General features: G+C 42.0%; 1 protein-coding gene across 6 annotated transcripts in view; it reads left to right on the forward strand.

Annotated features, from left to right (window-relative positions):
• The window catches only part of TIMM23B (translocase of inner mitochondrial membrane 23 homolog B), a 45137-nt gene that overhangs the window by 29514 nt on the left and 1216 nt on the right, over positions 1-14407 (forward strand). For 3 of the 6 annotated variants that reach the window (XR_010146884.1, XM_024353542.3, XM_063781777.1), the window contains one exon: positions 1298-3138. Coding sequence is in view for 2 of the 6 variants with exons in the window: in XM_024353542.3 (XP_024209310.1) it covers positions 1298-1350 (53 nt within the window). In the remaining 4 variants the exon portion in view is untranslated. Of the gene's footprint in view, positions 1-1297; positions 3139-4390; positions 4501-14407 lie in introns of those variants that run through there. The other 3 variants (XR_010146883.1, XR_010146882.1, XR_010146885.1) reach the window with 3 other exon arrangements.

Consider the following 14407-nt stretch of genomic DNA (forward strand, 5'->3'; position numbering starts at 1 on the left):
GGGACATTTGGCAAAGATTTTCATGAGTCTGTTGGATGTAACAGCTCCTTAAGAAAACCTCAGTTTACCTTCCCTATTTTTTACCATTTGTAAAACTAAGGCTCAGTGATGTAAAATATAGCACATTCTGTGCTGTGGCATAACTGCAGCTTAGGTTTTTATATTCAAGACAAGCAGAGGTATAGCTGAAAAGGTATGAACACTTACTATGCTTCAAGATCCCTTCGTTGGTTTAGTTGTGGCATTTTAGAACAGCTGACTTGGGACTAAAGCATCTTTCTATCTGGGATCAGTATTTCTAAGTTGCCTTTAAGCTGAATAAACATTTGGTTTTTATATTTAATTGCTTCGATGTGTAACACTGCAATTTAAAAAATTACACATATGTAATATAGTATTTTACACTAAATAATAGTGACTGGCAGTCCATTGGCCGAAGAAGTATTATCTTTCAGATATTCTGCTCTGTCATCAGCTGTAGACACTGACTGGTATTTATCTGGAAAGGCTTGCTGTCAGGGGTTCACAGTGCTGCTTGTGGGTTATCTCCAGACCCTTTACATTCGGCACTTTAGGACAGCGTGAGTCACAGGTTGCACTAGAAGTTGCCTTTGAAATTAGACCTAAACTATGTGGAACTGGAACCCTTGTACACAAAGCTCTCTATCATCCAAATCCTGCTGAACTCGCTTAGGAAAGAACAGTTTTACAGATTCATTCTTTCCACACACAATATTTCCCCACTGCCCGGTTACTCTCACCTTTTTATTTTCTTGACTGTTATGTTTTACTTGACTCTGGAATCTTACCTTGTACTCTCACATTTACATGGAAGTATAGCTTATTTCACCAATTATACTATCAAAACCAGAAGTAGTTACTTACACCTGAAAATTTGTACTGAGAATGTAGCTGTGAATATGTTTAAGAAAGTATACTTAAAGCAGAAATCCAAGGAAGTATATTTAAATCAAAGCAAGAAATCCCATTTCCAAATGGCAATAAAGCATGTGTTACATAGAATCAGTGCATGAAAGTGTTTTACTAGCCCAGATTAGATTGTACCCTGGCGAATAAGCAAGAGTTCTTTTTCATTTTCATCTTGCAATTCAACTGGGTATTTGGGTTCTTTTTCTATTCACTCATGTCAGATAGAGACATGCATGTTGTAAATTATTTTGTCAGAATGAAAGCCTGGCAGATTAAATGCTTTCTTCTCTTCTTGCTTTACTTGATATCAATCTCTTGTTCATTTCTTGATAATATGTTTGGTTATTTTTGTTTTCATTGCTTTTAGTGTCAGAGATGGCTTTGGATTCCCCGTTCTGTGTGCTGCTGTCTGGCTCCTGAACCCAGCTGTAGAGGTGTGTCAATCCCAACTGGTGAAGTACTGAGAGGAAGCTACACAAAAGGCAGCAAAGTATTAGTAAGTGTACCTCTGACATTTTAACCACCTCTGACTTTTCCATGGAATGGACAAGTAGTAGTCTCTGTCAGAGCTACATTTTAAAGGAGAAAAAGAAACGTGAAGTCATGAACTGTTTATTTATGCTGTTATTTTTGTGTTTACTCACCTCATTTATATTGACTTGTAAATTAGTAATTTCTGAACTATTATTTATCAATTCACTGCCTACATGTCAGCAAACAAATTTTCTTCTTAATAAAGAATCCAGTTGCTGGGCACAATGGTTCACACCTGTAATCTCAGCACATTTGGAGGGCAAGGCAGGAGGATTCTTTGGGGCCAGGAGTTCAAGACCAGCCTGGACAATATAGCAAGATTTCATCTCTACAAAAAAATGAAAACATTGGCTGGGCATGGTGGCTCATTCCTATAGTTCAGGCTACTGAGGAGCCTGATGTAGGAGGATCACGTGACCCCAGTAGTTTGAGGCTGCAGTGAGCTATGATCCTAACACTGCTCTCCAGCCTGGGTGACACACCAAGTTGCCATCTCTTCAAAAAAGGAATCTAGAGACATCAGTGTGTGCACAAGCATGGTTTGTGAATTTGGAAGTGCGTATGTGCGTAGTTGTGCTCAAGAATGTGTTGATGATTATACCTTCTCAGAATGAAGGTAATTTTTTTTCTTTTCTTTTTTTTTGAGATGGAGTCTTGCTCTGTTGCCAGGCTGGAGTGCAGTGGTGCTCTCAGCTCACTGCAACCTCTGCCTCCCGGGTTCAAGCAATTCTCCTGCCTCAGCCTCCCAAGTAGCTGGGACTACAGGCACACACCACCACTCCCGGCTAATTTTTTGTGTTTTAGTAGAGACGGGGTTTTACCATGTTGGCCAGGATGGTCTCGATCCCCCGACCTTGTGAACCACCCACCTTGGCCTCCCAAAGTGTTGGGATTACAGGTGTGAGCCACCGTGCCTGGCCTGAAGGTCATTTTTATAAAGATCTCTCCACGTCTTAGATTTGATTCTTCCTTTAAATATTTTTCTCATTGACATTTGAAAGCACCTGACCTTATATAAAATGAACAGTTTTCATAACTCCATAAAAGAAGAATTATGGCATCATCTACTATTTCTTTCTCTTGTCTCATAAATCTAAACCATCAACCTGCTTATTTTTGTATACTGTCACACTGTGTATTCCCTGCATTGAATGCCTTTCTATTGACATTGTCTGTAAAAATTGTGGGAAGTTTTCTGCACCCTGAAATTTCTGTTATGCGGATTAAATATCCACTATCCATGTTTTTCCAAGTCTTACAGCAGAAAGGGTAAATGCAGCCCTCACAGCAGCCTGTTGTTCGTCCTGCAAATGTGTTTCCATCACATTACACAAAGCCTCTTTGTCTTTGTGGTTCTACCCTACTAATAAGTTTTTTTTAAAATTATGTAATGTGTGTATATACAAATACCTATATGTATGTGTGTACACATACAGCTGATATCTGCTGAGATTATGTATGCATGAACTATAGAATTAACTTGTAATTTTAAGAAAATAAATTATTTTGTAAAGATAAATCTCATGTTTAAGAAGAGAAATTACAGTTGAATCATTTAGGGATGCCTCAGCCTAAACATAATATGGAAAAAGCCATAACCAAAAGTCATTTTAGAGTACTGCTAGGTTACGCAACCTATCATCACATTTAATTAAAATGTCAGTTTGAACCATGGCCAGTATATGTTGGTTAATATGTTATTTAAATCAACTTGTGAAGTCTTCATTTTAAATATAGAATTTGTGTTAATGAACTGGAAAATAACATTCTATTGCTTGGAAGATGTGTTAAAGTCTAAAGATTTATGACTTTGTAAAAGAAGAAAACCAGCTGGTGATCAGTTGGCATTAGTATATGAGGATGTACTCATATTTGGTAATAGCCATTTTTTTCTAACTAGAGTAAGGGAGTTGGGAATGGGAGGCAGAAACAAGGACACAAACATGTAAAAAATCATAGAACAAAACTGTATTGAGTTCTGAGTATGGTTCTGTGATCCATGGTTCAGTTTGAGAGGTTCATGTGTCCCTTATGAGAAGGGACAGGAAAGCCAGGAGGACAGGAGTATGTTTGGGCCTGTGCCTCTGCTTCCACCACAAAAGTCAGCAGCTCTACCTTTCTCTTTTCTCCTCTTTATCTAATAATTGTCTCCTCTTCAAATTTGGGAAATGAGCTTAATCAAAGATTTGTTGTGTTTTTTTTGTTTGTTTGTTTTCGAAATGTGGCCTCAGTGTGTTTGCCCAGGCTGATCTTAAACTCGTGGGCTCACATGATCCTCCCTCTCAGCCTCCTGAGTAGCTGGGACTACAGGCATGATCCACTACACCCAGCTAAGTTAATGCTAATGTGTAGTTTATCTGCTTCAATTTTGAAGGGTAGGATATATATAGTTATGTGTGTGTGTGTGTGTGTGTGTGTGTGTGTAGTGGGGGGGGTAGTGTTTGTGTGTGTGTGTGTGTGTATATATTTATATATTACTAGTCCATTGCTGCTACAACAAACTACCACTGTGTCAGGGCATAAAACAAATTTATTACACTCCTGTATGTCAGAGTATGATGTGGATCTCACTGGGCTAAAATCTAGGTGGTGGAAAGGCTACCGTCATCTCTAGAGGCTCTAGGGGATCTTTTTTCTCTCCTTTTCCACATTCTGGATTCTGCCTGCATTTTTTGGCTTTGGGCTCTTCTCCACTCTCACCATTAGCAACCTTGCATCCCATGGACCCTTCTTCTGTGGCCACATGTCTCTGTGGCTCTTTCCTTCCCCCTTCTCTTCCACTGTTAAGGACTCATGTGCTTACTTAGTCCTGAATGGAGACACCGTCATCATCCACATGAGCCCACTGTCCTAATCCATAGAGGCTGCTACAAGGAAATGCATTAGACCAGGTAGCTTATAAATAACAGAACTTTGTTTCTCACAGTCCTGGAGGCTGAGAAGTGCAAGATCAAGGTGCCGGCAGTCTTGGTGTCTGGTGAAGGCCTGCTTTCTCATAGAGGCTTCCTTCTTGCTGTGTCTTCGCATGGTGAGAGGAACAAACAAGCTCCCTTGTGCCTTTAATAAGGTGCTAATCCCAGTCATGAGGGCAGAGTCTCCCGTAAGGCTTAACCTCCTAATACCATCACCTTGAGGGTTAGGATTTTAACACATGAACATTGACGGAACACAACGTTCATTCCATAGCACCAGGGTAGTCTCCTCATGTCAAGGTCTTTACCTGAATCACATGCATGATGTACCGTTTTCATGTAAGGTTCTAGGAATCTGTGGACATCTTTGGGGGGCCATTATTTTGCCGATCACATATTACATATATTTTAATATTCTAGACTAGTATGAAAACAATGCCACTTCCATTGCTTTATATATGTATATATATATACACATTGTCTAATGCTATAATTAAAAAAAAGTTGTAGACACAAATATACCCATTTAAAAAAAAAACCATTTTTTTGCTATTTTCCTTCATACTGCCAACTCCTTTTTCCTGAAACTGCTTCAACTCTGGAATTCTTTTTTGCTATTAGTTTTATTTTATTGAAGTATTCATGAACAAGCATACACTTGTATATGGATTTAAAATTCACAGTAATGTTCTCATGAATTCATCTGTGAATAACATTTTATAGACAAAATGTCTGCACTAGGACAAGAGAAAGATGTATAATTCCCTTGTTCTAAGGTACCGCCATTCATTGTTATTATTTTAAAATACGAGTGTTGACTGATGTTAAAACACAAAATGGGGCCGGGAGTGGTGGCTCCCGCCTGTAATCCCAACACTTTGGGAGACCGAGGTGGGTGGATCACCTGAGGTCAGGAGTTTGAGACCAGCCTGGCCAACATGGTGAAACCCCGTTTCTACTAAAAATACAAAAATTAGCTGGGCCTGTGTTGCACGCCCATAATCTTAGCTACCCGGGAAACTGAGTCAGGAGAATTGCTGGAATCTGGGAGGTGGAGGCTGCAGTGAGCCGAGATCACACCAGTGCACTCCAGCCTGGGTGACAGAGCGAGACTCTGTTCTTCCCCCCCACCCCCCAAAAAAAAAACCACAAAAAGGGATAATTGGCCGGGCACAGTGGCTCATGCCTGTAATCCCAGCACTTTGGGAGGCCAAGGTGGACAGATCACCTGAGACCGGGAGTTTGAGACCAGCCTGACCAACATGGAGAAACCCTGCCTCTACTAAAAATGCAAAAATTAGCCGGGCATGGTGGCACATGCCTGTAATCCCAGCTACTCAGGAGGCTGAGGCAGGAGAATTGCTTGACTTTGGGAGGTGGAGGTTGCTGTGAACCAAGATTGCACCATTGCACTCTAGCCTGGACAACAACAGCAAAACTCTGTCTCAAAAAAAAAAAAAAAAAAAAAAATGATTTATAACTGGGCAATGGAATTGAAAATCATTTTTAAAAATATCCAAAATACCTAAGGAACTTGTATAAATAAATAGGAAAAAAAAAAAAGAAAAACATCAAGAAGCCCACAAAAAAGCAGATTTGTAAATGGGCAATGGATTTCAATAGACATTTAGCCAAAGAAGATATCCAGTTGGTGAAAAGGCATATGGAAAGGTGCTCAGCATCACTGATTACCAGGAAAATGAAAATCAAAACCACCACGAGTGGTTTAGACCATAGCGGCATGCATGAAAGTTTTCAGGCCTCCAGTTGTTGGGAGTGGCTGAGGAGATTGGGGAGCTTCTGTCTGAGTTGGAAGAGTGGAGTCTCAACAAGAACCAGTGTATTCCGGACATGTGTGGGCCCTGGAGTGTGCAAGGCTGGATGCCTTGTCTACCTATGCCTTACAGAGTGACACCATTGTGGTGTGGTCGATCAGAGGGCCAAGTGGTTTTCAGAGGGAGTGGGAAGTGGTGGAGGTTGGTTTGTTTGCCCACGGATGAAAGCAAAAGTGAGTTGGCTTCCCAAGAACTTTTACCAGTAGCCTGTTTTGCTACAATTCTAGACCCAGACTGGGGTCCCAAGGCATCATAGCCCACAGCTTCTTAACAAGTGCATGTTCAGTTGGATCCCCCAGCTGAGCCTGGGTCATCCCCACCTTCTGCCTCTTGGGCCATAGCTCAGCTCTGCACACTGAGCCATCATCCTATGGTGAGCAAGACCCCATTCTTGGGCTTCAGTCTCTTTCCTTGCAGCAGGCAATCAAGGTGGTGGCTGGAAAGGGCCAAGGAGCCACATCTCACAGTGCCCTGCTGCCTGAACAAGGACCAGAGGCCTGTGGAACACATGGCTCTCAGATTTCTCCCATTTGATGACTCATCAGCTGCCCCCACATGGCTTCCTAGCTCACAGCAGATCTAGCCTTCTCTGAGCAGTGAAGATGGGATGTTTTATGGTCATTTTTCCTGGTGTGCAGAGCTCAAGTGGAGTTCTTCAGCACACCCTAGTCCATCCCCTCACTAACACCCCCACCTGTCCAGTCTTACCTGCCTTCATATCAAAAGCACACAGTTAACCCAGAGGGCTTCTGCCCTGCCCTGCCTGACTTTCTGGGAAACCCCCCTCTCCACCCACCCTAATCAGGACACTGTCTGAAGGTTCCCCCTCATCATTTTAAAAGGAAGAGAAATTTTTCTGCCACAGAGGTTCTGGTGAAGTGGCCTGCTCCCACATCACAGGGTGATGGCGGTTTGGGCTGGACCAGGATCAGACAGTGCTGTCCTGAGGCTGGCCGTCTGATAAGGGGCTACAGAAAGGGCAGTGGTGGAGCCCTGGGAGGCTTTCTGCTCTCCTGATTGCAGGTTTTTGGTGAGAGGACCTATTGGCCACTAGGGTGTCTGCGTGTGTGTGTGTGTGTGTGTGTGTGTGTGTGTGTGTGTGTGTGTGATGTGTGTTTACTTGGATTGACTTCTTTCAGCATGAAGCCCACTGTTTTGCTGAATGCATCTCACTGTTTCCTGAAACTCAGTACATTCAGCTGGCTTAAGGGTCCTGGGGCCTCGCTGTGTCATATTTGCACAAGCCTAGTGTCTGTGCAGACTGTACACTGGAGTTCAGTTGTAAGACCCTTTTGATCCCTTATTCTGTTCCTGTAGTAGAAAAGGCATTTCACTCAATGGAATAGAAACTCAGATCCAATGGAGAGATGTTCTAATCTGCCATACACTGGGGCAGTGGCCAGTGATTTGGACTTTGTGGCACAGATGGAAATTTCCAGGTTCTCTAGGTGGTAGACAGAGGCCTCACTTCTTAACAAACTCCCCCACTCCACCCCTGCCAATGAGGACGTTGCTTAGAGGTATTTCTATCAGTGTTGAGTAGAAGAGATCATTTCTTGATGTTGAATTTCAGGTAAGGATGCCAGCTTCTTCATATCAGGGTGGTGATGCTTGGGCTGAGACAGGTCTAGACAGCACTGTCTGAAAGGGGGCTCAAGGAAGTAGCTGTGAAAGGCCCCTGGGATGTTTTCTGCTCCCCTTTCTGCAAATTCCCTGGAGGGAGATCCTGTTAGTCACTACAGGGTGTGTGTGTGTGTGTTCATCACTTGTTGCTTAGGGGTGGGAAGAGACAACAAAAGCCTACAGAATCTATAGTTGTCAGTTCATCTCCCATCCTAGTCCAATCATGGCCTAACATCTTTAGCTACCGATCGCAGAGGAGACTCTGCGCATTTGTGTTCATGTGGCCTTGGATGTTGGCAGATTCAGATTGGTGCCCCAGGCATCTGTGCCTGTAACTGCAGTTTCAGCAGGCTCAGGACCAGGCTAAAGGGCCTCCAAGCTTCCTCCAGTTTCCTGGTGCATGCATGTGCAATATACTCTCGTGGCCTGGGTCTTTCCTGCCGCTGCTTGCCAGTTGGGTCAGAACTAGCTTATTAACCAGTTTTTTCTGAGCTTTAATCGAACTGGCTCCAACCAGTTGGAGACTTGAAAAGGGCTACGTGATAGTTATAGATTTTTAAAGATATATTATTATTTTAGAGTAGTATTGAGTGCACAGCAAAATGGAGTACAGAGTCCAGAGATCTCATATGGCCTCAATTCCTGTACACTCTCAGGTCACTCAACCAACAACCTCCTACACCAGAGCCACTTTGAAACATTAGAAAATATATTTGAGCATTCAGAAATGTATAAACTAGGCAGCTCCAGACTGCAAGCAGCTCAGAGTTCCAACAGAGAGGCTTAGGGATGGTGGGGGAAGAATTTTATATGGTGAATGTGGAAGAAAAAGAAAATACTTGATTGGGTAAAGTGGAGCAGTGGCCTCATTTGGAACATTACAGTGGAAAGTCTCTAGTTAGATGTTAGTTGGTGGTTTCTGACTGGTTAAGCTTAAGTTTCCTTTTATTATTTACACTGAGTCAAGTTTTGGGTTATTTAAGGAGGAATTGAGTGCACTGCAGCCACCTCAGCCTCATGGCCACCTGTTTATTTGATTATTTTTAACAGAGAAGATCCTTTTAAAAATATCTGTTACCCTGGCTGGAGTGCAGTGACGTGATCACGGCTCACTGCAGCCACAACCTTCCAGCTTAGGTAATCCTCCCACCTCAGTGCTCCCCACCCTGAATAGCTGGGACTGTAGGCATGTGCCACCACACCACCATGCTAGGCTAATGGTTTGTATTTGTTTGAGAGATGCAGTTTCCCTAAGTTGCTTAGGCTTCTTTTTTAGACTCAAATAATCTGCATGTATTGGCCTCCCTTAGTGCTGGAATTACAGGCCATCTAAATCTTTTATCTCAGGTTTGCCTTGTGACAAAAGGAGGGGTACTTTTTCTGACATGATGAGGCAGAGAAAGGTGAGGTGGGCACATCCTGTGCATATGATTTTCTCAGGTGATGGGAATATGGTCGGCTCTTGACTAATGGGATATATTTTCTCTTCGAATGATTTGGCAAGATATCAGATGAGAGAAGTTGAATAAATGTTAGAAGAACATAGAAAAAATAGGTTATACACATTGGGTTTCTGAAGAAATGATGTCTTTGGAGAAACAAAACTTTTATTGATTTCTGGAAACATTTAGGGCCAATTTTTTATGTAAGTAATTTGAATTTATGATGATATCTCTGACCACTTTTTGATATTTTTTCTGGTTCAGGTGAGTGGTGTCATTGAGCAAGCACAAAGTCGGGCTCATCCAAGGATGAGATTTTGCCAGAGAAAGGACGAGCAGCAAGTCAGGGAGCTTAAGGTAATTATGGGAAAGTGACTATTGCTTAGGTAGAAGGAGACAGATTGGATTTTTGTGTGTTTGGTATTTGGGATAAGAGGGATGTGGGTGTGTACTTGACATGGGTTGTTTATTCTCTGTCTCTCTCTCTCTCTTTTTTTTTTTTTTTTTTTTTTTTTTTTGAGAGGGAGTCTCACTCTGTTGCCCAGGCTGGAGTTCTGTGGCACAGTCTTGGCTCACTGCAACCTCTGCCTCCCGGGTTCAAGGGATTCTCCTGCCTCAGCCTCCCGAGTAGCTGGGATTACAGGTGCCTGCCACCACGCCCAGCTAATTTTTGTGATTTTTTTTTAGTAGAGACGAGGTTTTACTATGTGGGCGAAGTTGGTCTCGAACTCCTGACCTCAGATGATCCACCCGCCTCAGCCTCCCAAAGTGCTGGGATTACAGGCATGAGCCACCGCACCTGGCCTGTTTATTCTCTTAAGAGAGAAAATGAGGGGATTAGTGGACTGTAGTTCTGGACAAGGTGGAAAACTCTTAAAGTGGAAGTATTGGGGCAAGTGCTCTGACAGGCTAGGATGGTGCAGTCAGTCCCTTCACCCAGAAATCAGTAGAATGTTAGCAGTTCTGACTCAAACCTTGTGAAAAACAGGTTCTAGAAAGGAAATCCCTCACAGCAACTGGCACCATAATCAAGACAATGTTTGCAGAATAAATGGAGTTACCTGCTTTCAGCCCCAGGTCGTAGCTATTGTCTGCCCTGCTGATATGTGATAATAATTTGTGATCCTGTTGTCTTAAAATGGGGTCACTCATCTCCAGTAGAATTAAGTCCACAGTGAAGTTGTCCCCCCATCCCCAGAGATAAACATATATGAATGAACTCAAGTGATAACAACTACTGCGGCCTGGGATCATGAGAGACCTGAACTGAACTGATAGGAAGTGAAAGGTGGCTGAGGTAATGAGAATAGACCCATCTGCAGAGGATCATAAAACCAGCAAAGACAAGATCTTGTCTAAGATGCCTTCACAAACTTTGTCCGTGAGAACTCTAAGGACTTCTCCAGACCTGTTGGCTGCTGCTGTGATCTCTGCCCAAGAGGAGCCTCTGACCAACATCCAAAGGGCTTCTGGACCCACTGGACTCCTCTGGAGGTACCTTGGTCTCCCGATCCATGGCTGTGGTTTTTTACTCCGTTTATCACTGCCTGTGTGTAGAATGATAATTGCACAATTGATAGTGTGAAGACCTCTTGATAAATGGTAAATCTGAGCATATGTATTTGGCTGACATGTCATTGTGAAACCTCACAGCTTCAGTCAGTGTCAGCACAGCTAGGGAGCATGTACCTAATGCACATATCACTGGGCATAGTCTACAGGCACCTAATAACTCAGGTACTTAACAGTCACTAATGAGTGTCTCTCCAAGGTCTAAACAATGGAAGACTGTAGAAGATGCTATTCATTAAGATATCTCAAGAATGTGGAAGACTATTATTCGCTTCTAAAGGGACAGGACTTTATAGGGCACCTGAAGAAACTCCCATGAAAAATCACTTCTAAAAAATGTCAAGTTATGATATCCAAGATGAAACCAATGAGTCACAACATTCACATAATACACTGTACAACCCTGATCTCTTGACTGTCATCAAATGTTTCTTACCTCTAAACCAAAGTTTCATTTTATAATTTAATTTTTCTCATTTTTTCTGTTCTCTTAGCTTAAGAAAAGATCATTACAAACTTTTTGTAAGTTTTTCATATATGCTTGCAAAGGGTTGTAAAACTTTATTGTGATTATTCTTGCTTTAAGCTGAAACTTCCCTAATCTTTCTTTAGAGATTGTGGCATAGCATGTTAGTTTCTTTTCCATATCCAATTGTTTTCTGTAATGAATACAGAAATACGGGCACTATTTTGTAACTTTAAATAGACATCATCTCAAGTCTACAAGAATTATCCAAAATGGTATTTAATGACATTTCTAGGTCTTCAGACACTATTAATGCAGATTGTAGCCTCTAGGTCCTGAAGATTTTACTAGATACTGGTTACTGAAACTGAGCTTTCTTGAATTATTTTTCCTTCCACTGTGGTTTCCCGCATTTCAACATATCACCTATTTTTGTCCTCAAACATTACTTAAATTTTTTCCACAGAATTAAATTAAATATGAATCATCCCTCCTCTGATTTTTGAAATGACCCTTTGCTTCCTATGATAATGATTCTTCTGGCCCGTTTTGTAGGTATATGTTAGAGTTTGTAAATATTCACACATTTTGCACCTGCATATAATTTTCTCATTATTTTTTACTCTTCCTCTAAACCTGCTGTTATTTCTTTTAACTTTTTGTGGGAAAAATTAAACCCATCTTTCACTTTGTTGATATACTTATTTATAATTGAACTCCTTGATTTTTGCTTGAATTGCTTTTCAAGTTACCCACTTTTAGGGAAGACATTATTTGGGTTTTGTTTAGTGTATCAGGCTTTTTTTAGTTAGTTGTATCAAGAAGTGTAGACTTTTCTATACATAATATCCTTTTTCCCACAGTAGTTTTTTGTTTGTTTGTTTGTTTGTTTTTAAAGTCTAGCCGGGTGCAGTGGCTCACGCCTGTAATCCCAGACTGTGGGAGGCCGAGGCGGGCAGATCACGAATTCAAGAGACGGAGACCATCCTGCCTAACACGGTGAAACCCCGTCTCTACTAAAAATACAAAAAATTAGCTGGACATGGTAACGGGTGCCTGTAGTCCCAGCTAATCAGGAGGCTGAGGCAGGAGAATGGCATGAACCCAGGAGGCAGAGGTTGCAGTGAGCCCAGATCGTGCCACTGCACTCCAGCCTGGGTGACAGAGCAAGACTCCATCTCAAAAAGAAAAAAAAAGTCTGTTAAAATAAAGGTCATCAAAAGATCTTTTCCTAAACCTTTCCTTTACCAGAAATAGCTCTAGAGTCACATGGTCCTTTCTCCCTTCTTGCTTTTGTAGGAGTCCAAAGCTAATCTGTCCCTGATCTGGATTGCACGCACCTGTGCCTTTTGGGGCCCTTCTGCATTAGTTCTTCCTTCTCTTCTAACCTCAAAAATGTGTTTTCTCTGTTGGCTCTTTCCCTTTAACATAGAAGTATACTCACGCTTTTGTTGAATCTTGGAATAAAAGTCTTCCTTTACCACATATCTCCCTTTAATACTACATCTCTCTTCTCAGCCAAATACTTGGGAAGAGAAGCCCTGAGTTTGTGTCATTGTTTTCTCCCCTCCAGTTCACTACTTTACCCACTGCCTGACATCCAGCTCACTCACACACACACACACAAGCCCAATCACTAAGTTGCCATAGCTAATTTGTAGCTTTCCTGCCCTCCTGGCAAAATTTGACTCTGCATTGGGATAATACATGTCGAGTACCTATTGAACAGGCACTGTGCTAGGTGCTGCTGTTATAGATATGAAAAGAAGGCATCATCTCCTTTCTAACAACTCACAGGAGCAGCCATTCCTGATTCATACATGTCTCTTGACTCCCAGTGCTCACTTTTGCAAGCTTCACTTAATGCCGTGTAAATCACCCTATTCTCCAGGTCTTCTTTCTTCCCAGTTCTCCTTACTATACACAACTTCTCAAGGCAGTCACCTCCACACCCATGGCTTCAATTGCTTTCTCCATTCTCTGAGAACAATAGAATTTTAAATGGTTTTATTTCATGTATTAGCTTTATTTTATACAAGGTGCCTCACTTGCTGTAACCATAGATTCAAAGTTGCTCCATGAAACTAATAAATGAAAAATGGTGATTTTTTAGCATGTAAATTTTAGGAAATTTCCCCAGTTACGCTTAATGGCTTGATTTAGTATGTATGTTATTTTTGAAAACGTATGTTGGGATGTCACAAATGGACTTAGCCTACAGAGATTTATATTCAGCTCTTGACCAGAGAGTTCCATTTTAATGTGACACTGAGAGTAAAAAACTATGTTTTCCTCCTTACCTATTTCTCTTCCTACATTCTCGGCTAGGAGGAAGGCACTGCTACATACCCAGTCTTCCCCAGCAGAGCCTGAGCAGCTCTGTTTTCCTTCTACTTCCCCTCTTCTTTCACATCTCATGACCAAGCACTTCCTATTCTGTCTCCCAAATGATCACAGACTTTTTCCTCCACTTTTGTCACTGCCACTGCCCTTAGCATTACTCTGCCTTTAGAGAAAGTCTCTTAATTGGTTTGGTTGCTTCCTTCAGTCCTTATTATACAGACCTCTACACACACATCTGACAGAGACTTTTCACCTTTTCATGGTTGAATGACTGAAATTCCCAGAATAAAATTAAAACCACCCCAGCATCAAATTGGAGGTCAAATAGAGGTGGGTTTGTATCCCAGGTTCATATACTGTCCAGCAGTATGGTCTCAGAAAACTGAACTCCTTAAGCCTTTGTTTGTGTATCTGCCTACACTCATTGAGAGTTGGGACTATTTCACACATACAGTGCCTGGCATGTAGAAGGGACTTAATCAATGTTGAAAGAAGGGGAGGCATTTTAAAATCCACATCAAAAAAATGTTGTTCTGTTCGGGAGTGGTGGCTCACGCCTGCAGTCCCAGCACTTTGGGAGGCCAAGGCAGGTGGATCACCTGAGGTCAGGAGTTCGAGATCAACCTGAACAACATGGTGAAACCCCATCTCTACTAAAATACAAACATTAGCTGAGCATGGGGTTGGGCTCCTGTAATCCCAGCTACTTGGGAGGCTTAGGCACTTGAATGAGAATCACCTGGACCCAGG

This window comes from Pan troglodytes, chromosome 8, assembly GCF_028858775.2.
Source record: "Pan troglodytes isolate AG18354 chromosome 8, NHGRI_mPanTro3-v2.0_pri, whole genome shotgun sequence".
NCBI classification, from domain to species: domain Eukaryota; kingdom Metazoa; phylum Chordata; class Mammalia; order Primates; family Hominidae; genus Pan; species Pan troglodytes.